The sequence below is a fragment of the Pleurodeles waltl genome, chromosome 10 (assembly GCF_031143425.1).
Source record: "Pleurodeles waltl isolate 20211129_DDA chromosome 10, aPleWal1.hap1.20221129, whole genome shotgun sequence".
Taxonomy (NCBI): domain Eukaryota; kingdom Metazoa; phylum Chordata; class Amphibia; order Caudata; family Salamandridae; genus Pleurodeles; species Pleurodeles waltl.
The window spans coordinates 493,391,040-493,418,003 of record NC_090449.1 but is presented as its reverse complement, the minus strand read 5'-3'; the positions used below and the strand labels follow the sequence as shown (position 1 = coordinate 493,418,003).

The 26,964-nt window shown below is 45.2% G+C and overlaps 1 protein-coding gene across 1 annotated transcript in view; it reads right to left on the bottom strand.

Moving 5' to 3' along the window:
- LOC138261651 (zinc finger protein 84-like) overlaps window positions 1-26,964 on the bottom strand; it is a 252,506-nt gene that overhangs the window by 97,076 nt on the left and 128,466 nt on the right. The window contains exons 3-4 of the mRNA XM_069210820.1: window positions 17,955-18,081; window positions 7,488-7,586 (exon numbers count right to left, since the gene is read on the bottom strand). Of these exons, the coding sequence (XP_069066921.1) occupies window positions 7,488-7,586; window positions 17,955-18,081 (226 nt within the window). The remainder of the gene's footprint in view (window positions 1-7,487; window positions 7,587-17,954; window positions 18,082-26,964) is intronic.

The window sequence follows — 26,964 nt, the reverse complement described above, 5'->3', positions numbered from 1 at the left end:
GCATGTCCATAAGATTTGCCTGGACATCCCCTAAAAGCCAGATGTACGTAGCCAGGTGTGTCGACGAAGGCCCACTGTCGATGAAATCGCCCTACCCAGAGAGTCAGTTGTGTCCAATCCACACCTTATTGTACACTTCACTGCATCTCTCCTATCTTTAACAGCTTGAGTGAGAGTGTCCCAACGCCCTCCGGGACCAGGGGCAGCACTTGTGCCACCATATCCCATAAAGTATGGGAAAAATGGCTCAATAGGCATGAGATGTTTACAGACCTCAATGCCGTGCTGGAGGAAGAAAACATTGCCTTCCCAAGCTGATGCAGCCTCTTGGATTCCCTATCTGGGGGACCAGAAGGGAAGGCACCATGGGAAATGGAGTTCTGGACCACCAAGCTCTTGTGGGTGGGGTGTTGGGGTAAGGAAACTAGGATCATTTGGAGCTGGGCAATAGGGGGCGCCAAATGTCCTATTTACTGGAGCCCCTGTGCAGGGTTTGGACCATGCCCCCAGCAGAACATCAGTGAGGGCTTCGTTAAAGATTAACATTTATTCCAATGTGGAAACCCCTGGCTGAAGCACCTCAGTCAGGAGGTTAGCCCTGACCGGCATTGCAGGCAAATCCAGGTCCAAGACCTCAGCTGCCCTACGCACCACCATAGCATACGAAGCTCCCTCCTCCGTGGCCACCATAGGAGTTGAGAGAATGCCAGCATCTGGAGAGGTGTCCAGTCTGCTGGCTTCCCCTAGTCCCTAATACCAGTTCATTTGCTCCAAACCATACTCTACAGGATCCTGAGTCCCCTCCCATGTACCTGGTTGCTCATAATAAGACTCAGGCAATGATCTGGCCCCAGTCTGCATCGTACAATGCTATTACGGCTCCAAATCATCAGATATGAGGATGGGGCTTGCACCAAGGGTGGGCACGGGTGGCGCAAGGCAGCGTCAACGTCGGGAACGAGGCTAGAGGAGGCAGTCTGTGTGAACTCTGCATCGTTCCGGATCCAGTATTGGATCGAAGAGATCCCATCGGAGCCAAGGCCAAAGCCGCATGTGTGGAATGGGGATGCGTGGATGGGGCCCCTGCCGATCCCACAGGGCCTGAATGCGCACCAGCGGGGGCAGCCCATTTTAACACGAGATGCATGGCGTGGTAAAACTCTTTGAGTTGAGCTGGGGTCTCTCCAGCATCTGGGAAAGGGGGGGGGAGGCTCGAAGCTGGCCCTGGCATCGGTTCCGCAGAACCGTGCCTGGAGCATAGACTTTCCAGAGTCACCTCTTCAGTCGATGGGCGGGGCGAAGTCGCAGTCCACTTGGACTTCTTCTTGTGCCTCTTCCCTGAGTGCCTGGAGGACCTTGAGTGCGAAGACGAGGACATGGGGCTCCTGGAACGGTCCTGCGACCTCCTCCTCGATTGGGACCATGACCTCCTAGGAGTCACGCCAACCGATGCAGACTGCCCGGCTGCCATGAGCTTCAGAGACCTCTCTCTCAAAGCTTTCGTGGCCAAGGCCGGCAATCAGAACACGGCCGAGTCGTGGTCTCCGTCAAGGCACCAGAGACATACCTGGTGGAGGTCAGTCACCAACATGGCGCAATGTCAGGTGCCACACAGCTTAAACCTAGTCTTCCTTAATGTCATCCTGCAAAGAGCGGACAAAAAGGTTGAAAGAGGCCTGTCAAAAAAGACAGAGGGTAGCTTGATTCCGGATCTGTGCTTAACCGGCGCTGAAGGAAAAGAACTGATGCACGTGTACTGGGGTGGTGCTTTTATAGGCGGCTGTGATGTCACAGACTGCTCTAATGACGATGCGGATCCGAACCACGCCACCTGACCGCACGTGCAGGGTACTGCTCAGCAAAAATTCCGAATTCCAAACTGATGCCAGGAAATTCTAAGGTAAGGAATCCTGTAGCTAGGAGTCTCTATCAGATAACTATAAACACCACAGATTTGTATTTTTAACTGTTCAGTACTTTCCCCACCAGACAGCCATAATAAAACTGACCACTGGTGCAACAAAACTAAGGCCATAAGATTGGAGTTCCTGTCCCTAGATATCAGTTCGCAAAGCGGGGAGAATGGGTGGGTCGGTAATGAATATGCAACTAGATATTGTCTCTTCCAGATAAGGCGTTACTGAAGCTAAGTATCTTGTTCATCTGATAGAGACTTCTAGTTGCAGATTCATTATCTTTTAATAGATACTGAAGCAATACCATCCCTGGAGGAGGGTCTGTGAACAAAGTTCATAGCAGAAAGTCCTGCAGGACCGAATCTGCTCGTCTCTATGGACCCGACTGCCCAGGCAGTAGTGTCTGGTAAAAATGTGCAGAGATGTCCATGTTGCAGCTTGACAGATGTCAAGGACTGGAACTTCACATGGTAACTCAGTGGTTGCAGCTTTAGCTCGGGTAGAATGAGCACTCAAACCCTCAGTGGGGTTGCGTCTTTGCCAGTGCGTAGCAGATCTTAACTTAGAGAATGACCCATCTGGAGATGGTTTGCTTCTGCACTGCCTGACCTTCCTTCCTTCATACCCACATAACAGACAAAGAGTTGATCATCCACCTGGAACACTGAGGTACCATCAGGGTAGTACGCCAACGCTCTTTTTGGGTCCAGGTGGTGGAATCTCTCCTCTTCCTTAGCAGGATGCGGGAGTGCATAAAAATAAGGCAAGGTGATGGATTAGCTTACATGAAAGGGTGTAACCACTTCTGCCAGAAAGGAGGCCTTGGTGCACAGCACCACTTTGTCAGGATACGAGGAGAGGTAGGGCAGCTTAAATGATAATGCTTGCAGCTCACTCACCGTGCGGGCAGATGTAATGCAACAAGAAAGGCTGTTTCAAAGTCAGTAGCCTGAGAGGACAATTGTGAAGCGGCTCAAAAGGAGTGCACATTAGAAAGGTCAACCTCAAATTCAGATCCCATAGGGGCATAATGAATGGGGATCGAGTAAAAAGAGGTTTACAACCTTTAAGGAACCTATGCACAATAGGGGACATAAAGAAGGGGTATCAGGGTACCTCAAAAAAGCAGACACAGGAGACAAAAAAAAGAACTTTCAGAGTGCCCATAGCAGAGTCCTGCTTGGCAAGGGAAAGGATAAAGAACAGGACCTCAGAGAGGGGGATCAACAGATTTGTCTGTGCACCATGGGACACATGTCTTCTAACAGGCGTATACCATTTTGGTGGAGGGATGCCTGGTTGCCAAGATTACATTATAGACTTTGGGCGGAAGGTCAAAAGGTGTCAACTATCGCTGCTCAATCTCCAAGCAAGAAGGCAGAGCGTGGATAGGTTCTGGTGCAGAACCCTCTGCTGCAACAGATGATCCTCCTGAAGCGGTAGTCTGATCAGAGGATCCATGGACATGCTCAGCAGCTTGGGAAACCAGACTCTCTGTGCAGAGATCCAGAGCCACAAGGATTACTTAAGCTTGATAATTCTTGATCTTCTTGAGAACTCTGGCCAGAAGAGATGTGGGCAGAATGGCATACAGGCAGACAGTTCCACTTGAGATGCAATGCCAATCGGTTTCGCCTATGGGCGAGCTTTTGTCTTTGGCAACGGAGTAGGGTGGTGAAGGGAGGTAGGGTGTTTAAGGAGTGCATGATATACAAGTATGGATGGAGCTAGGGGAAGGAGGCAGAGTATGGTCTTGGGCTGCTCATACAAAAATAATGAACTATCTAGTGGTTCCCCGTTTTCTAGATACAAAGACTGAAATATAAAACAATGGACGAGATGCATTTGCCAGTGGAAAAATAAATGCAAAGATAGGGTGTTGCCTGTCCGATGTCTCCCTTGCTGCTGAATTCTATCCCAGTATCCTTGCCAGTAGCACAATACTGTATGCCCAATGAAACCACACAGCAGCACTGTGTGACCAACAGTCAGATGTCTACTTGCATTACACTAAGGACCATACCTAAGGGAGCTGTGCATTGGGCTATGCATAAAGTGCAGCATCCATGTCTTGGTGTGTATTGATTTCCTACCTCCGGGAATGGCTGGAAGGTCACACATTACAACTGAGACATCACAAATCATTTTATCACGTACGCACAATCATTGCCAATTAAAGGTCAGGCTGCCTCCACTATTGTCTAGATCATGTGGAAAAAGTATGTCTGAGTGGCCAGACAGATACCATCGCTGGTTTTGAAGTCAGCGTGTTTAAACAGGTCGCAAAACAGGTAGAAATAATGGAGTACATCACTCCATATTACCATATTGGGAACTTTGTAGACTAAGCAGAAATAAAGATGGAATCAGTATGCAGCTACTCTATCCCATTCATACAAAGGCAAATCAACAAAACATTATTGATACGACTTCATGTTTAAAAGACACCAGATCACCTGTGCATTGGGAGCAATACCGAGGAAGACTAACCAGAAGCATGTTCAAACTCTGTTGGAATTATTTCCAAAATGAGACATGAAACGCAAGCAAGAGTATGCATCAATGACCGTTCCAAAATTACCTTCTGCTAAGAACAAGGACAGAAAAGTACACAAGATGGCTGCACCACCAGTGTGCAGTCTTCTTAGACATTGTCAAAGCTCTGCTCACTGTGCCATGACATGAATGATAAAGACAAACTGATATGCACCACTTGATCAGGGTATTTTGCAGACTTCGGCACAGTCCCATGCACATAGGACACTGTACTTAAGTATGCTTGCTATCTCTCATAGTATCGCATTTCAGAGAAGCAGTAAGAATGAGAAAAACAGCATGAAGAGAAGAATCAGAATGGCAACAGAGAGAAACATAAAAGGGAAAGAAACTGCGAGGAAGAGAAAACGCAGAAAGAAGTAAAGTAGTAAACAAGAATAAAATGAAATGAAGACAGAGCAAGAAGTGCAGAGTAAGAAACAAAGGAGAGAAACAGGGAGCTGAAGAGAGTACAGAATGAAGACAGACACACACACACACACACACACACACACACACACTCTGCTCATGCATAAGCTGTAAACAAACAGCTTAGCTTAGCTGTGCTACTGGGAGAGAAACAGGGAGTCGAATGGAGAGACACAAATGGAGAGACACAAACGTAGACACACAAACACTCTCACACTCAGCAGATGCATAAACCGTAACATCTCAGCACTTCGAATTCACAAGTGTGAGAGGGTGGGGTGGGTAAAGCAGCACAAGGGAGCAGATGAGGGCAGGGAGAGGACAAATGACGACAAATGACAACATTGCAGACACACGGATGACAATGGTGCAGGCACACCAACAGCTGGGAAGAAAGTGAAAAAGAAGTACCTCAGAAGATCGCGGAAGGACAAGGGGGCCAGCTACTGATCGCCAACTGGAAGAAGTACTTCATCAAAGCTCCAGAGAACAGCCAAAGCGCAAAGAAAAGCGAGGAAGTACAACCTGAAGACATGAGGATTCCTGCCGATCAATGAGAAGCAAGGAAAGGCGAGTGACCAGAGAAGCCAGCCAATGGTAAGTAAGGGAAGGCTGTGAGCGCCCTACAAACCTGTGGGCAGGCTGCAAGTTACTTCTCAGATTTTGTTGTTCCTCGAAGACAAAAGATTTCCTGACAGCACAAGCGCTGTGCAGGCAAAACCTAATAAGCAGGTGAGAGAAGGGCTTGCTAGCGAAACACTAGAACACCAACCTCAAAGGAAAATGTGTTATTGTTTGCATATGTGGTAACATTACTTTGAATATGTAGAGTTAGAAATAAAATACTTATTTTTATTATAAAAATAAGTATTAGACTGGATATCAATTTACTGACACTGCTGTGCGCTCTTTGGGATATAAGTTGTGTATTCGGTCATCACCTCTAACCTCCTCACCAAGGGAGCCTTGGACTGCTCGACCATAGCTACTACTGAGCATCAAATGCAGAAGGGGTACTTGGCCAAGCTGCTCAGGATCCACAGTAGGTTGGTCCACAGGACATCAGGAGTAAGAGGCCTCTACCCTCACGGTTGGGCCAGGATCCCACGCGTGCCTTGTGGCTCTCTGAAAGGGGTTGACAATAGTACCTCAATCATGGCACGAGCAGTGGGCGGACACTATTTAAAATGTATCAATCTGTACTTGGTCCATACATCACAGAAAGAAGAGTAAGTGAAGCCTCACGTGCTGCCAAATTACATTGCAGCAAAGAAAAGTGACAATGATGCCAAGAAAATAAAGGCAGGCTAAAAGTCCTACTTTAGGAGGTAAAAAATAAATAAAATAAACAGCAGCTTGTCAAGCAACAGTGCATGTGTTTTGCCTGCATGCTTAACCTAAAAAACATTATGACCTGCAGCTAGGTTAGGTATTGCGCAATTTATGGCAACCAACCAACACTATATATATCCCTGAGATCAGAAAGGATTGGCGGCCATAATGGTATGTTACTTTTGTAAATCTGTCACTGGAGCAAAACACTACGTATTAACACACTGCCATCTATTTTTCCTTTCTACGTATTTTCTTTTTAAAAAAATTTTATTTAACAATTTGTGTAGATCACTTAGGGTTTTCCTGAATAAACTAATACACCCCCCACCCCAGGTGAATTCCAAATATTCTCTACTTCTCAGAAATATTTTGCTTTACCGGATCACCCACAGGTGTCGCACCCGTTTCCACCACAAACTGCAAGACATTACTAGTAAAAAAAAAAAAAAAAAAAACAATTTACCACATTAAAAAATGCTGAACTTTTTTTTTTTTTTTTAAATAACTACCTGTTCCTAAATGCTGCGAATAAGTTGATCTCAGGACATCTAACCTTTTGTTGATTCCATTTTAGAGGGGGGGGGGAACACCAGGGAAGCACAAGGCTTTTTTCTTTAATACTTAAGTTGGTAAACAACTGCTATATTTTGCTATTTTTCTCAGTCCCCACCCGGGAACTACAAGAGCTCTGGGCAACTTTGGAATCACCTAACATGTTTGTGGTGGTGGGGGGGGGGGGGGGGGGGGGGGAGTTATGTTTGTTTATTTGCTTTCTAAATGTGTGTAGGTTCCGTCTCCTTTGAAAGGGGACCCTAATAACCACATCGGTATCTTTCTGCGCTTCCTTCCTTCGGCAGCAAGGCTATAACCACCTAGTGTTTTAACGACTTACTGAATGCTCGTCCCAGTCTCACCCTCTTCCTCCCATACCAGGCTGCATGATGAAGAGTCCAAACAACCACCACCGATGCCTTGCCTTACAAAAAGAGGCACTCCCATAGTATTAGCTTTTGCAGCAGCCTCTTGAGTTGACTTGATCCACAAAGGAAACAAGACAGTAAATATTTTGGTGTAGATTGTGGGTAAACAGTGTGGCAGAACACATAACAGGGGTATTTAGAATAACAGTCCACGACTGAAGGTGAAAAAAAGTGCAGGGTTAGCTACAATGAACACAGAAAAATAACACAGATTTATATATTATGAAGTTACACTAGTTAGCTCCACAAAATGTAGTGCATTCTCTAAAGAGCAGTCAATGAACATACTCACCAATGGGTACAAATGCAGGTGGTACTTCTCTTACAGCACTGCAGAGCATTTTCCCTTCTTCCAGCAAGGCAACAAGTTCGGGCTTTGGAAAATCATACCCTAAGAGAAAGAATTGACATATTAGAGTGCTACACTGTGCATTATGGTACCAACATACATGTACTTAGTACCTAGACCTTACCATTCATTATTTGTATGCAAAAGTGGCTCTCAAGCACCAATAGTCTTAAATCCACAAGCAGTGGCTTACTTCTAACAATTCATAGCTTGTGAATATCGAAAACATTTCAATTGAAGATGGACACCCATGCAGAAGAAAGTTATTGTCATGGTACCTGCTTCTTACGAAGCAAGAATGTTACTAGATAATGGTTCCTAGAAGTTTACCAGAGCTGAGGCAAATGCTGAGTAAGGGACATTAAGACGGGGCAAGTGAATGCAGACTGGGTACAAACATGGACACTCCTCGAGTTTTGTTGGGACAGAAAAGTCGCTCACCTGGTGAGGGATGTGTAAGCATGCTCTGAGTGCAAGAACTGGTATGATGCCAGGATCTCTGGTGCTGATATGACAACGATGTGGGCAAACACGGACCAGCATGTGCGCCATGACATGGGCGATAAACCTGTTTCACAAACTGCAGTCTCTGTGGACCGGGAGGGACGTCCAAAGTGCCACCCTCATAGTGTGAAAGGCTACTGCCTTTGCCAGGAATTAAGCAGCACTGGCACAGTGGTTCCATGCACACCATATAGTGATCAGTGCAAATGAACAGACATTTTTACCTCTGTCACTGGAGTGAGGCCTAAAGGCTCACACATGTAAGATTCAGCTGCTTTGTTCTTAGCTCACCCTTTGTGTACATTAGGTAAACATGTAGTGCTTTTCGGCGTGGGTCTTAAATTCTTGTCCTGGTGTTTGTGTGCCTGTGAATAGTACAATACATGATGATGAACTACTGCGCAGTGCATGCAAGTTATATACAAGTGTGCCTGGGAATGGTACAGTACATGGAAGATGAGGTGCTGTACAGTGCATGTAGGTTATATGCATGTGCTGGGTGTATGTGTGCCTGTCAATGGCACAATACTGGGAGAACTAGGGGAGGAACATAAGAGGGAACCCCATAGACATATTTGTGGATTGCTGCATTCCTGTGAGCTGGGTGGACACGCTGGATGAAGGGAGAGCTAGGATCCTCAGTATACTTTAAAGGGTGATATTTGATTACTAGACATTTCACTGCAAAGGTGCCTGGGAACATCTCAGAAAGGAGATGGGGTTGAAGAGAAAATCACCAGTAGCACATAGGCTGTATGGTAAACTAATGATAAAGGTATCACTGTGGCTGACATCCAGGGGTGAACACTAGTCACTCATGTCCTGTGTTGTGGGGCTATCAGATGTGGAGCCTGTTCTGCTGTGACCAACTGCTTTCTGAAGGAAGGGCAGAGAAGAGGCCACTTCAAATGGAAGCGGACCAACATAAACTTCAAAGACTTAGACTCTAAGGTCCATATTTATACTTTTTTAGCGCCGCATTTGCATAGTTTTTTGACGCAAAATCGGCGCAAACTTACAAAATACCATTGTATTTTGTAAGTTTGCGCCGATTTTGCGTAAAAAATCGACGCAAATGTGGCGCTAAAAAAAGTATAAATATGGGCCTAAATCACATGTGGTGTCTGAAAATGGACTATAAGAAGGGGAGCTTGAGGCTCTCAAAATTGTCAACTGTCAAGCAGCCAGCTGGGAAGTGCGAGAAGAAGTTCTGCAAGACCTTTGCCTGTGACCACAACTGTAGGCTAAGACCTCCTAGTTGGGTGAGAGGGCTTTGTCCGTGGAATACAAGACCACCTACCCCAGAAGCACCAGCGCTTTCCTGCATGCAAAGCCCAATGTGCCCTGTAAGGAAGAAGAGATCGCTGGAGGAAGCGAGGTGTAAGGAGACTCACTTTTGCACCAAATGGCTGTAGCCCATCTGCGAAGTAAACTCGTCACCCTGTGTGCCAGGTAGGGCCACCCTGAAAATTACCCCGTACTGAATTGGACAGAGCTTGCACGCGACGTGAGGATGGTTACCATGTATGCCAGATGGGGCCAATGGGAAAAGACAAAGAGCATGGTCCGGTTGAGACCTTCATCAAGAGAAAGAGGACACCATGGTGATCTGTACAGGTCCAAGTCCTGACCGAAAACCAGAAGTTGGAAATTCCCCATTCTTGCCACCTCATCACCCCACCAACCCCAATAGATAGGGAGGAAACTTACCAGCATCAAAGGAGCGTAGAGGGCCCCTCAGCTGCTGCCCCCGATAGACCCATACAACTTTAGGAAACCTGACAGCTGTCCTGGAAGGCCGTGTAAGAGGGACTCATCGAAGAGAGCCACTCCAGCTTCTGTGCCTGTGATGGGGGCACGCTTAGAGACATCTGTAGTGCAGGTCTTGCTGGTGAGGGTAGGACATTTACAGGCCATAAAGCCCCAGGAAACTAACCTGACCTAAAACACATTTGAGTTTATTAAGAGTGGGAAACGGACTCCTGGTTCTCAGACTACTAACTAGTACTGACCTCATAGGACTGTGCGTATTGTTTGTGAATGTCGTATTTCAATTTGTGTTGGTATACAACTACTCCTTTTTTCATAAAACTGGACAATCATTTATTAATGCTGTTGAACATACTTTGAGTTGTAAGCCTGTACCTCCCCACCCCTGCCGTGTCCACCTTCCTCCATGGAAGCCTTGGACTGCTCTATCCACGCTACCACTGAGAGTCAAGTGCTGGAGGGGTACTTGGCCCAGTTGCTCAGAATCTATACCCCCAGGACGTCAGAAATAAAAAGCCTCAAACCCCCCCCCCCCCATAGTTAAACGTAGTAATTCCTGCTTGTTCCGTGGGCCTCTGAACATAGTGGTGACAGGTGTCAGCACAGTCAGTTCTAAGTTGAGAAAATCAATTAAAGAGTCAGAAGCAAGAGAACAATAGATGAGGAGACATCAGACGAGTCCTCAAGGCATGCTCCAGGCAACCATGGGACAGATTGCTAATCACATCTTAGGTTCCTACTGATAGCTACTGGAATGGTTGTCACTTAGCCTACATGCACTAGCCATGTAGGAAAGTCCCTCTTTTTGGCACGGTTACCCCCCACTTTTTGCATGCTGTCAGTGTTCTTAAGACTGTTTTCACTGGGATCCTGCTAACCAGGACCCCAGTGATTGTGCTCTCTCCTCTACATTTGGTTGCCTTGGTACCCTTTACACCCCAATATTGGCATACTGGTCTATCCCTGTAAGTCCCTAGTGTATGGTACTTAGGTACCCAGGGCACCCAGGGTACCCCCCCATGGGCTGCAGCATATATTATGCCACTCGTGGGAGCCCATGCAAACTGTCTGCAGGCCTGCCATTTGCAGCCTGGGCGAAAAGATGCATGCAACCCTTTTAATGCTGGTCACTACACCAGGTCACTAACTCGCTCCTATGGTAGGCCTTTTCAGCCCCAAGGGCAGGGTGCAGGTCCCTGTGTGTGTGAGCACCCCTACAAACTGCCGTTTCAATTACCTGGACTTCGTCAGGGCAGGGAAGCCATTTTAGCTATGTACAGGCCTTAAGTCACTACCTATGGTCCAGCTCCACAATGGTAACTCTGAACCTAGCTGTTGTATCAAACATGTCTGAATCATACCCCAATACTGATGCCAGTATTGGTGACATGATTCTATGCACTCTGGGTCTCCTGAGAGGACCTCCCAGTATTGCTCCTATCAGTCTTTCAGGGTCTGGGAGCAGCCCATGCTGCTGCAACCCCCTCAGAAAGGATTCTGCCCTCCTGCTGCTTGACCAGCCCAAGCAGGGGAAGGCAGAACAAAGGATTTCATGTGGGAGAGGGGTGCAACCTTCTCTCCCTTGGAAATAAGTTTAATAAGGCTGGGGAGTGGTAGCCTCCCCACGCCACCAGCTTGCTTTGTAGGGCATATTTGGTGCCCTGTTGCATAATCCAGTTTGCACCAGTCCAGGGACCCCCCAGTACCTGCTCTGGTGCAAAACTGCAGAAAGGAAACGGGAGTGACTACTCCCCTGTCCATCACCACCCCAGGGGTGGTGTCCAGAGCTCCTCCAGGTGGCCACTTGATTCTGTCATCTTGAAACCATGATGAGCAGAGGCCCTGGGAGCATCTGACTGGTCAGATTAGGCAGATGATGTCAGTGACTCCCTCTGATAGGAGGTCACCTTGCAAAGTGACAAAGCCCCTTGTTGGTCTATTTGGGGACTCCCTTGTGGGTAGGTTCCTAGATTTGGCATGCAAGCCTCCACTAGGACTCTTCTGCAATGACCTCTTCTTGCTCCTGGCACCCGGAACTGCTGCTGGACTTCACAGGAACCGAACAAGACTGCAACACTGAGACAACCTCACCTTGCACCATTGTTTCCAGGGCTCCGGTCAGCAACTTGCAACATTTCCATGGCTGTGTATCCTCTGGGGTATTTAAGACTTCAGCTGTACCAAAGAAGGAAGAAGGTATCTCCCTTGGAGAGAAGGAGTCAGTCCCCTGCATCTACAGGCACCTGAGGTAATGATGTCCGGCTGCTGAGATCTGCTGTCCGCTTGACCTGTGAAGATTCACCAACACAGGTGGTGGTTCTGAGGGTTCTCTCTGCTTTTTGTCCAATTTGGGAGACTGTGAGCCCTTGCCTCTTCCTCCAGGACAAAATCTCTGTGCACCTCGACTGTTGCAACAACCTAGGCTTGTTGGCTCCTGCTCCAAGGGCTCTTCAGGCCCCAAGAATACATGGTCCCCAGCAATCTACCTCTGCAAGGATAGTTTCCTCTCTGCTTCTCGAGTGATGTAGTACTTTTCTTCAGGTGTACTGCCTGGGCCTCACAGCGACTTACTGTGCCTGCTGCCAGTGGGTTGCTTGTGGGGGCTCCAACTGCTTCTGCTGGCTCTCCGGTCTTCTTAGGGTAAGTCTGGACTCCCCTCCAAGAGTCAAGTCCCCAGGACCTTGCTGGTCCTCCTCAGCTCTACAAATTTCCAGCAGCTCCAGTTGCATTTGCTTGTTGGGAGCCCTCCTGACCACTGACCCGTCTGCAGTCCGGCAACCATCAAGGGGCAGCTGTTGGGCGACTGCAGGGAATCCTCTGCAGCTCCTGGGCTCTGCAGCTGGACTTCATCCACCACCGCAGACCCGGATCTTCACCCACAGAAGGGTGGGCATTGCCTCCTGCCCCACTTGGACACTCCCATGTGGAATGGACTCTGTCCCCTTCTTTTACAGGCCCTCTTCATTCAGAATGCACAGCTGGGTTCCACCGGTCTGGTCCTCTTCTTGCAATATCCCAAGTCCTCATGTTAGCCTATGGAACAACAAGGTAACTTACCTCTGCTCTCCTGGTCGCTGGGGGTCTTCTAGATACTTACCTCTTGGGGTTGCATACTCTCAGCCCTTGGCTAAATATTCCATATCCTTTAGGGGAGGGGGCTATTCTTGTATTCCACTATTTTACTATATGGTTTGGCCCCCCATAGGATCCTTACTATTTCTTGTGTTTTTATGCCAATTACTAGTGCTTACTGGTGTATATTTTGTGTGTACTTATCTCCAAAAAGGTGGGATTGCCTATAGTATTCGAGTTCAGTGCTTTTGTAATAAAGTCCCTGTATTTGTGCAACACTGTGTGGTTCTGTCAGGTGTGATAAGTTACTCTGCGACTACTGTGGTATTGAAAGTGCTTCACACTCCTCCTAGGTAAGCCTTGGCTGCTCACCACAGCTACCACTAGAGAGCCCTTGCTTCCTAGACACTGTAACACTAACTAACAAAGGTTGCCTGGACCTGATAGAATGTGCCAACACCATAGGTGTCCACCACCTACCAGGCCAGCTTCCTACAAGCCAGCCTTGTGAGACAAGAATAGAAAACCTAGCTGTTGAACACAGAACTCAATTGTTCAAATCAGTATGCAGGTGTGTATCTAGTCTGAAACTCATAATAGGCTTTATTTTCTGCTTTGCTGGAATTCTAGAATTAGACCACTGCTCAGACGTAGTATACTAAGGCTGGGTTTGCCATGTATAAATAACAGCAATCATGTTGGGAGTGGTATCCATTTTTCACACTTTTGGTAACAGCTGCTCTTGCATTATCCGACTTCTTTATGGTTACAAGTGATACTGTAGGCACTAGACTAGGATCTAAGGTTTAAAATAAATATTTAACATTTATGCTTTGTGTTATAGTACTTTTGAGTGTTGTATTCTCTAATGAAAGAGGGTTTAAGATATTCAACCTCCGATTCTAAAAATATCTAGAAAATGTGTTAAAGTTGGGAAGGGTTGGAGTAATTTGTGGCTGGATGCCACAAGCTTGCTGGCCTTTGATGCATCCAAGTAGAAGCGCTTCTAGGACAGAAAACAGTACTGTCGAAGCCATTAAATGACTTACAAGCAGGACAAAAGAGAAAAAGAGTGTTTAACATTCCTGTAAGGAAATGCCTCCTTGGCATGGTTGCCCCCTGACTTTTTGCCTTTGCTGATGCTATGTTTACAATTGAAAGTGTGCTGAGGCCTGCTAACCAGGCCCCAGCACCAGTGTTCTTTCCCTAACCTGTACTTTTGTATCCACAATTGGCAGACCCTGGCATCCAGATAAGTCCCTTGTAACTGGTACTTCTAGTACCAAGGGCCCTGATGCCAAGGAAGGTCTCTAAGGGCTGCAGCATGTCTTATGCCACCCTGGAGACCTCTCACTCAGCACAGACACACTGCTTGCCAGCTTGTGTGTGCTAGTGAGGACAAAACGAGTAAGTCGACATGGCACTCCCCTCAGGGTGCCATGCCAGCCTCTCACTGCCTATGCAGTATAGGTAAGACACCCCTCTAGCAGGCCTTACAGCCCTAAGGCAGGGTGCACTATACCATAGGTGAGGGTACCAGTGCATGAGCATGGTACCCCTACAGTGTCTAAACAAAACCTTAGACATTGTAAGTGCAGGGTAGCCATAAGAGTATATGGTCTGGGAGTCTGTCAAACACGAACTCCCCAGCACCATAATGGCTACACTGAAAACTGGGAAGTTTGGTATCAAACTTCTCAGCACAATAAATGCACACTGATGCCAGTGTACATTTTATTGCAAAATACACCCCAGAGGGCACCTTAGAGGTGCCCCCTGAAACTTAACCGACTGTCTGTGTAGGCTGACTAGTTCCAGCAGCCTGCCACACCAGAGACATGTTGCTGGCCCCATGGGGAGAGTGCCTTTGTCACTCTGAGGCCAGTAACAAAGCCTGCACTGGGTGGAGATGCTAACACCTCCCCCAGGCAGGAGCTGTGACACCTGGCGGTGAGCCTCAAAGGCTCACCCCTTTGTCACAGCCCAGCAGGGCACTCCAGCTTAGTGGAGTTGCCCGCCCCCTCCGGCCACGGCCCCCACTTTTGGCGGCAAGGCTGGAGGGAACAAAGAAAGCAACAAGGAGGAGTCACTGGCCAGTCAGGACAGCCCCTAAGGTGTCCTGAGCTGAGGTGACTCTGACTTTTAGAAATCCTCCATCTTGCAGATGGAGGATTCCCCCAATAGGGTTAGGATTGTGACCCCCTCCCCTTGGGAGGAGGCACAAAGAGGGTGTACCCACCCTCAGGGCTAGTAGCCATTGGCTACTAACCCCCCAGACCTAAACACGCCCTTAAATTTAGTATTTAAGGGCTACCCTGAACCCTAGAAAATTAGATTCCTCCAACTACAAGAAGAAGGACTGCCTAGCTGAAAACCCCTGCAGAGGAAGACCAGAAGACGACAACTGCCTTGGCTCCAGAAACTCACCGGCCTGTCTCCTGCCTTCCAAAGATCCTGCTCCAGCGACGCCTTCCAAAGGGACCAGCGACCTCGACATCCTCTGAGGACTGCCCCTGCTTCGAAAAGACAAGAAACTCCCGAGGACAGCGGACCTGCTCCAAGAAAAGCTGCAACTTTGTTTCCAGCAGCTTTAAAGAACCCTGCAAGCTCCCCGCAAGAAGCGTGAGACTTGCAACACTGCACCCGGCGACCCCGACTCGGCTGGTGGCGATCCAACACCTCAGGAGGGACCCCAGGACTACTCTAAGACTGTGAGTACAAAACCCTGTCCCCCCTGAGCCCCCACAGCGCCGCCTGCAGAGGGAATCCCGAGGCTTCCCCTGACCGCGACTCTTTGAATCCTAAGTCCCGACACCTGGGAGAGACCCTGCACCCGCGGCCCCCAGGACCTGAAGGACCGGACTTTCACTGGAGGAGTGACCCCCAGGAGTCCCTCTCCCTTGACCAAGTGGAGGTTTCCCCGAGGAACCCCCCCCCTTGCCTGCCTGCAGCGCTGAAGAGATCCCTAGATCTCCCATTGACTTCCATTACAAACCCGACGCTTGTTTCTACACTGCACCCGGCCGCCCCCGCGCTGCTGAGGGTGAAATTTCTGTGTGGGCTTGTGTCCCCCCCCGGTGCCCTACAAAACCCCCCTGGTCTGCCCTCCTCGGCAAGCAGACCGGAACCGGGGCACCCCTTCTCTCCATTCTAGCCTATGTGTTTTGGGCACCACTTTGAACTCTGCACCTGACCGGCCCTGAGCTGCTGGTGTGGTGACTTTGGGGTTGCTCTGAACCCCCAACGGTGGGCTACCTTGGACCAAGAACTGAACCCTGTAAGTGTCTTACTTACCTGGTAAAACTAACAAATACTTACCTCCCCTAGGAACTGTGAAAATTGCACTAAGTGTCCACTTTTAAAACAGCTATTTGTCAATAACTTGAAAAGTATACATGCAATTTTTATGATTTAAAGTTCCTAATGTACTTACCTGCAATACCTTTCAAACAAGATATTACATGTTAAATTTGAACCTGTGGTTCTTAAAATAAACTAAGAAAATATATTTTTCTATACAAAAACCTATTGGCTGGATTTGTCTCTGAGTGTGTGTACCTCATTTATTGTCTATGTGTATGTACAACAAATGCTTAACACTACTCCTTGGATAAGCCTACTGTTCGACCACACTACCACAAAATAGAGCATTAGTATTATCTATTTTTACCACTATTTTACCTCTAAGGGGAACCCTTGGACTCTGTGCATACTATTCCTTACTTTGAAATAGCACATACAGAGCCAACTTCCTACAATTCCAACAACTCCCTGTCAATTGTATAGTTATTTTTGTCTGAATGGGGCAACAAAAAGAGGCAGCAAAGTACTTAACGTCAGAAACCATGCAACTTATTTCAAAAAAGTTCCCACTGTTCGCATCTGAAGTACTTGAAAGCTCATGTACTATACTAACTATATACTTTGCCATATTCTCAGCAAAAGGGAGTTCCGCCCACAGCATTCAGAAATCTTTGTTCTACTGGCACAGCAATAGCATTTTAATAAGCTAATTGCCACAATGTTGTCTGCAGAACAACCAGTTAAATAGGTCTAAAGCACTGACAGCCCAACAGATGTGTGACTCCTTTCCCAGAATGCCCCAATCTTTTTAAGATAACCTAGGAACAAGAAAAACCTGGATTTTTTGTAAAAACCATGTCTCTTTTAGTTAAAGAAAATAGATTGCATCATAAATAACCTACAAAAAACCCAAATAACTTTGGGATAATGGCTGGCTGACATAAACCCACATAGCATCAGCGGCCAGAAAGCTACTTTGATTTTAAAGTCTTCTTCACAAAATAATTAAAAGCCCACATACCAGAATTGTCTGCGTATATATATGAAGAAAAAAAAAGAAAAATCTAAAAATCATTAGGGTGGGAGCTTCATGCAATTCGTATTTAATTATATGTAATGTACCACAAGGATGCCATAACGTTATTTATTTATAGATTAAGGTAAACATTTTTGTGCTAGTAATCTGCCACTTGAAAAGCCATTGAGGTACAAGTAGCGTCTACATGAGGATGTCTGTCAAAAAGGGGTAAAGCCAACCGGGGAATCTAGCCTTAATGATCGAGAGGCATCCAGTCCCATTTGACTGGGGGGTAGGTTAGGCTGGAGAACAGTTAGTTGTAGCTCAGAGATCTGCCATGCACGGCTTAATCTACCACTGAGTTTTCAAAAGGAACCCACCTTTAAAGGACACCCAATGTACAGTGTACGGCACAGCTATTAGCATAATGCCACACTGAATGTAAAATTATTAACTCTCGAGTTTCAAGTAAACATTGGTGACAGGCTAAGTGCAGATAGGTCCGTTTTTAATTAGAAGCAAAGCATCAGCAGAGAGGATGAGGAGTGCTTTGAGGCAGCAAGGTGGGAACTTCCATCTGTAACTACCTTAGAGCTCCCTCTGATCCACAGAGGTATTACAGTGCAAAGTCAGGCCGTGTGGAGCAGTCGATATCTTTGAACTAATTAAAAAATACCTAGACACAAACAGGGAACGATTAGAGCTCCACCCAAGGTGGCATTTCATTTTAAATTGCTACTCACCCAAAGAAACCAACGTTTTATAATTCTCCTGCATCATATCCTTGTAAAGCTGCTTCTGGTGTTGCTGTAAGGTCTCCCACTCCTTATCGGAAAAAAGGAAGGCAACATCTTCGAAGCACATTGGGATCTGAAAAGAAAAACACTCAGCCTAAGCATCAAAGACAGGTTACCTGGTGGCATTCTAATTTTCTTTTTATAATTTTCCCCTTAAAACTGTTATGCTCAGATTTCCAAACGAAAATAAGACTAATGTATATGGGTTAAACTGTAGCAATGTAAATAAAAAGCTGGGATCCCAAACCAGCTCCTCATGGTTGACTAACATCTTGAAAGTAAAGCATCAAACCCTCCAATTAATCAAGCGTATTTAGTGCCACATACACTTTTGAATGAGCCGGGTCAGAGCTAGGCCAGTACCTTGTACTGAGGAATGGTTAACACACAGGGCTCCTGGTTCATTTATTAAATTGGACCTTTGTAATCAACTAACGAGGGATGCCTACATACCACGGGAATCTCATGCAGTTGCATAATTTTCATTATGCAGTTATTTCCCGGGGATGCAGCATTAGCGCAAACACAGAGGACCCCTTGTTGCAAAGAACTGTAGTTACATTTTGTATTCACTCAAAAAGATAAACAGCAAATTTCAAACAAACTGATTTTGTTAGCTATCCAGTTTCTCCCGCCACCCCTTTCCAAAAGTAATTAGGTAGAAAATGCATTATCATAACTACACTAATACTACTACTACTACTAACAATAAAAGAAAATACCTTAAATCAAGTCCAATTCGCAGATCACATTGGAAAAAATACACATGGACTAATAATGTTGCTGCCATTTAAGCAATGGGAAGTTATATCTTGAGAGACAGTAGATGTTTCTTCAAAATGTTTGTAGACAGTTGTCCCACCCCCACTTATAATATGCTATTCCTATGAGATAACGTTTCCATTAGGAGGGTGAAAAGAAGGTCCTTTAGGTGGCATGTGGGTCAGAAAAGGTCCAATGTAGAACCAGATCAATCAATCTTGTCAGAAAACAATGAGCGCACAGTGCAATACACAAACTCCTCATTGATTACGTTTTTTAAGTCTTTATTTGGCATAAACAAGCTGCACACACACACAACATTTTGAGGTGTGCTGCTTTGAAAGGAGACCTTAAAGACTTAACCACAATAAAGCAATTACTATAAGATTTAGGAATTAAATGACTATTAATGAAAGAACAGAAGACGATGACAGCGTCTTATACTAACCGACATGTATAACTTTGATGGCACATCCAAACACTGTCCAATGGAATTTCTAACTCGTTATCATTTTTGGGCACAAAGTCTTCAAACAGTTGGGTCTCAGACTGGTCTTGTGGCGCATTAGCGTCTTGATAGCTCCTATACATTTGGTGGGGGTGATGGGGGGAGGGGAGAGGGGTGTATGCACGAAGATCTATTTGACAACAGACTAATCAAAACAATGAACAGCGCAAAAAGGAGTTTAAAACAGAGGAAGATGACGAATGAGACTGCTGGACTGGGAAAACTCTTTCCTAACTACCTAAACTATACAATATCTAAAGGGCTCGTTTCAAATATCTACTTGATACCTATGACTATAGGCCCCGAAGTCTAATGGTCACCTCTGTGGTGAGGGCCAAATATTCTGCAGCAAAGTATCCACCAGGGGCAATTGCTAAGGGCCTGATAGATATAGCCTCCATGTGTAAAATTATCCAAAATAGAAATTCTCTTTCTAAGTATTCTCTTTAGAAGTATATGATGTTATGGCATTTTTGACCAAGAGGTTGTAAGAGATGTATCTGCACTTATCCATACCCTCTTCACTACAGTCTAGATAAGAAAGGTGGAGGTGGAGTGCTAAACATATGTGGTGGCCCTGTACCCAACTGAAAATATTTAAGTTATAAATCTTCATTATTTGTGGGCTGGGGGCAATGGGGAGTGCTGCGCTATTCAATACAACCCGACTATGTTTTGCTTTACTGCAGACCAAGAAGAAATGCACAAATACTGAAAGGAATTTGTGGTAAGCAACCCTCTCAGTCCGATAAATAAATTTGTCAAGGCACCTTTGCAAGGTTAGAATAAAAAGGTCAATTATGTACAACACAAGTGCACATTTAAAGAAAGTCACTGCAGTGAAATAAAGGGGTACTGCTGCACTTTAAACGAGAGGAAACACAAATAAAAGGAATTCCACCAATGCAGAGCTCTTAGTCTGGGTAATAGGTTTATTAAAGAACTGTTCCAGGTTCGAATAGAGGAAGCATGTAGGTCAAACACAGCAACACAAATACACTTCCAAAAATAATCAGCCATAGAATAATAATGCTCATAAAAACAAACAATGAAAATACACGACTTAAATCATAGATTATATATCTGCATATACAGTGATTCATTCATCCACAATGCAAAGGTAGAAGTAATAATAAAAAAGAATTCATCACCATGGGGCTCGCTTGCTTCTTCTCCTTGCCAGCAACAGGCCGTGAACCCAGTCGATCGTGAAAAGATAGAACTACCCTCAGGGGAGTGGCGGGGTGCAAAGTCATCCTTTTCCCTTCAGAGTTCAATTTTTTTCCCCAGTCGTCTAGTTTCCACCTATTATATACTTTAAACAAGCCGGAGAGGAGAATTTTAGAAATCCCACTAGTCCCATCCAGGGGTGGTGTTGTTCAAACGCTGACCAAAGCAGATTATTTTTGAGAAGGGTACAATGGTGACTGGCCACATCCCAAGGTGCTCTTCTAAGACCAAACCGTTCCTTGCCATACCATAAACATCATCCTTATCTAACTCACACCCCTCCATGCTAGGTTCTATACCTTGGTGAGAAAGATCACGAAGAGTGAAAACATGAGCGAAAAAGACATTGCTTAACTTGTGCACTGAAAAATGCTTGCACCTCCAATGCGACGGTGGCTTGAGCTAGGCTAAGCACAAAATGGAGGCAGTGGTCAAGATGGAGCAGTGGTTAAATACAGATATCATTACACCCTACTATAATACCTTTACAGAGATGTCCCATGGACTACAAATGGTTTACAAATACTAACTGCAGGATAGTGAACATGATCTTAGCTGTGAAACGATCAACAGCCCAGAAGTGGAAATCTACTGTGGTAACGACAATCCACAAATAGGCAAGTAATCTGTGGTCCTTGATGGTCATGGAACAACTAACATGAGACCTTCACAATACAAGTCATGAATAAACCCTAGAAGGTGTTCTCTGGTACAGTACATGACTGCTTGAAGGGCAATGCTGGGGTGTTTGAGGTGCTTAAGGCCTATGCTGGGGTGTTTGAGGTGCTTAAGGCCTGTGAAGCCGATGGAACAAAAATACTTAAAGAAGGAAGCACTAAGTCAGCAATTGCAAAAGCCTCAAGGCACTGGAAAGATATTCTTGGATTTTGTTTGGTCAATCTGTCTGGGGGGAATATGGTGGGCAGCGGGTTTATTGTTTATCTTTTGTTTTCAAATTTGCACCCAACAAAGGCTCACTGTATTTAGACCTTTCTTGTCAAGAACGTTCCAAAGTTAGATTTAAAAAATTCTTACCATAAAATTAAGACAAGTCCCATCCTCATTAACAAAACGCCATATCTAACAGGGCAGTCTAAGCAAAACTGCATTTAAATATATTCTTAAATAAAAAGGCATCAGTGGTGACACTCAGGCCAGCCAACTCCCTACGGACAAACAGAAATGTAATCACAGTTTGGAAGAAGCACAGACCTTGTAACAGGGAACCACGCAGTGCTCCACTGTTTCTTAAAAGCAGGCCTCAAAAAAATCATATAAATATATTACCAGACCTGCAGGTCTAGTGACTTAAATAATCTACTTGACCTAACTAATGCTCTTGACCCATAAACTGGTTTTAAATTATGTAACCGGGTGAAATATTTTAATTCACATAGACATTAATTTTTTCATTACCACATATGATAGCACTATTAAATGTGTTAGAGCAGCATGTCTGCTGTTTAAAAAAACTTTGGTTTAATAGATTAAATGTTTGTTCTATATATAATACAAATCTTGATGCATATAGGATAACATGACCCCTAACTTGCCGCTTAGTCAGGGCCACTGGAATTATGTGATTGCTTGGCCACTGCGATTTGTGCATATTTTTATGGTCCTATAATCCATTATCTGCTGCATAATCTACATATTTAACAAAAAAAAAAAAAGTTTCTAGTTCAAACAGTTCAAAAGTTACTAAATATATGACAACATGTCTTGCTGTGCAGTAAAAGACCCTTTGCAAAGCTGGACGGGTCACCTTTCTGTTGCTTATTGCTATATTTGGGTGTTAAATTGGTACTAATGAGGTGCAAGCAATGATGCCCAGTTGTGTTGGGAAATTTTAAAATGGCAAAATAATGAAGTAATATTATTACAAAATGTGCACCATTATGCAGCATAATTTGCCATTCCTTGCAACATAATTTACGTAACCCTGCCACATAATTCGGACCTCTACTGCTGCATAATTCCGGAGACCCTGCTTGTAGTTCATTAACAGCAATGTCATCAAGGCAGGGCAAGACTGTTTCTTTAATCATGGTTTAAAACTATCCCTTTTAATGACGTTTTAACTAAAGCATGAAATGAGACCACACAGTAATTTCCAATTAGCACACTTTACATTCAAATAACCACAACATTTCCAAGTGACATGCAGTTGTACTTATACAGTGTACAAACAGCAATGTTTGGCAATAAAGTTTCTGCAAATATTTTGTATTTTGAACATCACCAATAAAGTGTTCTGATTTGTTTTGCTGCTATTTAAATCTTTGCATCACACTTCTGAATTACAAAAAAAAGTGCATTTGTATTTTCTGATATATTTTTCAATATCTGCATTATTTATTCACAAGCTAATTAAACGTGCTATAAAAAAACTGACATCCTAAAGCCTTTTGTTTCACATTGTCAAAAAGCTTACTTTAGAAAAAGCTGTGTAACTGTAGTAAGAAACAAAGAGTAAACACTATGTTTAAGGCTACTGCAAGCAGCACTTATTAAAAAGCCAAACTGACATTTGACCTATGTCCTTCAACAGACAAGAAATGTGTGAAGATAAAACAAGATTTAAAGGCATCTTTATTACTCATTCATTTCCCAATGAACAGAATACCTGTTGCTTTCCAGCTCAAGTTCACTGCCAGAAAGTAGGTCCTGCAAATAGCTCCACCTGATAAATTCACACTCGCCATAGGGAGTGGTCAAATAGATTTTTCGAGGCTTGAAAAGTGTAATTTCCTTCCTTTGCAATACATTTAAGAACTGTTTCATGTGCTTCTTTGCTGCCCTCACTATATGAGAAAAAAACCTCACTGATGCAGAAGAAAAGAAGGTTATATAGCATGGGTACTCACAAACATTTTTCAGAGCGGTCAAAAACTTCAGTCTGTGGTGTAACCGAGGACCACAGTGATGCTAGCAGGGTGGCAGTTGGGGCAGGGGAGGTGTAAGGTGGGCAGAGGGAAGCAACACATGTACACCTAGTGGTTGAATTGCACCGGGGTTCAATCCTGGTTTCCCCACTTGACTAAACTGTGTGATCCTAGGCAACTGATTTATTTCACTTTCCTTCTTTTTTCTTCCATATCAAATAAGAGGACCTTGAAATGTGAATTCATGATGTGCCCTGTACAAAACATTCTCTTGTGTTGATGTAATGAACTATAATCTTGCCCGTATATAATAGCAACCCAGGCTAGCCAGAGGGTGCACATAACAACTGACTTGCCTCTTTGTTCACTATTGGCATTGTTGTCAGGATGGGGGTGGGAGATGAATCTTTTTATATTCAGTATTGAAAACTGTCACTTTAAAAAAAAAAAACACTTTGCAATGAACTCATTTGCATCTGATATGCTAAGGTGAAATGCTTTTTTACAAGTTTGTCGAAATACAGCTTTACAATTATGTTCTTAAAGTTAAGTGATACAGAACATCTGCTCTGTATTTTTGTTGTTATTTTTACTTCAGTTCCCCTGTAAATAAATGCTTACCATACATTTAATATCTACGAATTTTAGTGCTTTGTAAAGAAAACAGCCTAGTGCTGCTGTTCAACTAGGGCCTGCATGTAAAGGTCAGGAGGGCCGCATGTAAAGGTCAGGAGGGCCGCATGTAAAGGTCAGGAGGGCCGCATGTATAGGTCAGGAGGGCCGCATGTATAGGTCAGGAGGGCCGCATGTATAGGTCAGGAGGGCCGCATGTATAGGTCAGGAGGGCCGCATGTATAGGTCAGGAGGGCCGCATGTATAGGTCAGGAGGGCCGCATGTATAGGTCAGGAGGGCCGCATGCAGCCCCCGGGCCATACTTGGAGGATCACTGTTATGTAGAAACAGGCATAACCAACCAGTCGCAGGAACAAAACCAAAGGAGATGTGATCTTAGCGTTTTTTGTTTATGTACTTCTATTGTATTTAATATATTCATATAACTAAGTGCACATTTTTCATTAATAAATGTATGCTGCTTTTAGGATTGATTGCATGGGTACAACATTTGCATTAACAATTCCTATTGATTTGCTAATGTGATAAAATGTGATAGAATTCGGTGACGGTCCAACAGATTTAACATGCTAGTTCTTGAATTTTACATCATCATCACAAGGCTTGGTCTTTTCAACTTAATTAGTAAAGTGTATTTAAGACTGGTCTAGACATGTATGATGCAGAGACGACTCCATCTTGATGGCAGAGTGGGTGATCCTGTGAGGGGAGATGAAAAAGGACTTGTGGGTGAAAATAGAAAAAAACCTAAGTCCAGAATGTGCAAAGGCAATACGTGACAGTGCCTTATAAACTAGCCAATTGGTTTCCCTTCCATGTTTACCATTTTCTATTTTGACTGTGGTTTGTATGTGTGTTCTCAGTGCATAATACCGGTCTGGGAAGGACTCTTCTCATAAAGAGCTAGATCAGTACTGATTTTTATAAGAAAGGTCTTTAATGTAGCACAGAGAATGTAAAATGATAGGTTGGAATGCTACCCCAAGTGATTGCCTTTGGTCACATTTTTTTTTTTTCCAACCATTCCTCCCATCAACTTTTGTGACTGACGTTTCACCCAGGTGGGCATGGGTAAAACCAGACATGGGTCCACGATGTGGAATTCCTATAGACCGACGCTCAGAGCATATTGCTTGGGGTTATGAGCAACAAGGTTTCATGTTTATTTTGGTCGAGGGACAAGTAGGCCCAAACCCCTGCAGCACAAACCCTTTGGCTGTCCGTTTACAGTTCCACAATATGGATCAGGGAAGGACATTGTCTACAGTTAAGGTAACATTTGTGCCCATATGTTAGTTGTGTTCGAACTTGTATCTATGGTTCATTAATGCAAAGTCTTTATTTGTTGGAGAAATAAACTGGAGGCAGGGACAAAGATCAGTAGCAATCACAAGTTTGTTGGAGAATCGTTTAACCAAACAGGCGGAGCAGCTCATGCAGACGTCACCAACAACAGAAGTAACGTCACAGTGAAATATATACGATGGATATGAGAACTTGCACGTACACATGTATATATCGGTGTAGGGTCACGTTATATACAGCTGTGGGAACAAGAACAAAGGCGTAATAAGAGGCATAGCTGGAGAAAGGAGCTACCCTGCTTGGTTTCCCTTGAGCTCAGATTACTGCAGCCTTGAAGCATTACTGATAAACCACATAGCTAGGCCTCACAATGAAGAACAGTTGGGGTACAAGGTCATGTAGTGGAATGGGTAGGGAAGGGGCACACGGAGCAGGAGTGGGATTGCAAGCATGGTAGAGAAAGGTCGCTCACTGGGTATAGGAAAATTAAGCTAAGATTGTCATTCCTTCCACATTATTATTAGGGTGAGCACTCTGGGGAAATGTAAGCTTGGACATCACTGACTAGTTTCAGTCTAAAATATGTGCATACATTTGTAAAGTTTAACAATATAAGGCTACATATACTGCTTCCAGTATGCTCTCTGTTTTTATTTCTTGTGGGAGCTGCCAGACGCTCACAATCATAAATATTGGAAGAAAACAAAAATATTTTTTGGTCGGGCGGAGCTTGCCGGGCAGCAAGATGGCAGCATACCGATCAAGCACCAGCAGCCACCCAACAATCCTAAATTATTCTCAAGCCCTGACCACCAGTCAACCGTGCATTAGGTCACCAGAGCTTCCGCCACAACTTGTGCCCCCGTCTGGAGCATTTAAGAGGCCTCTGTGGGGTTAATTTGATCTCTGAGTGACACAGCTCGCCCAACTCAACGGCGGTCTGGAGGAGGAGCCTGAAACCTCTGCAGTGTGGCCGGGGAGTGGTGGATGCAGGCCCGGCCCAGTGATCGCAATGAGCCACACTGTACCAGGGGCCGACATTGCTGGCTATGTAAGACGCTGCCACAGTGCGGATGAAGTGCGGGGGGTGCCTGGCCTGGCCCAGCCTCGCGGGCTTGGAATAAGGCACAGCCTATTGCCTGCCACGACGGTTTGATGAGGTCGCCGCCGGCCGTCTGGGAAGGAATACGCCTGCAGACCCAAGATGACCTGCTGCCGCTGGACTCCCTGGTGGTCAGCCCCTGGAGTGGCGCCAGCGGCTTCTGGAGTAAGCTGCAGGCGTTCTAGTCAGCCAAGCTTGTGATGGCCGTGGAGACGACAAAGGCCTTGACACAGTGAGTACCACCACAGCCTTTTTTCCAGTCTATATATACTATTTGTGACCGATCTCCTCATTGCGGGGCCCTTTGCCGGTGCATGATACTGCAGTGAGAGTGGGGAGTAAACAGAGACTCTCTTGAGGCCACGTGCAGCTGTGCTGGGCTACCTGTGTGACTCCTCCGGAATTCCCTGCATTTCCAACAGCACTATCGGGGAGTGTTTCCTCTTAGACAACTAGTGTCCCCAGCTGCATTTCTCCCCCGGGACAATGGGTAAAACAGACAAAAGACAGTCAAAGCTGCAGTTCAAGCA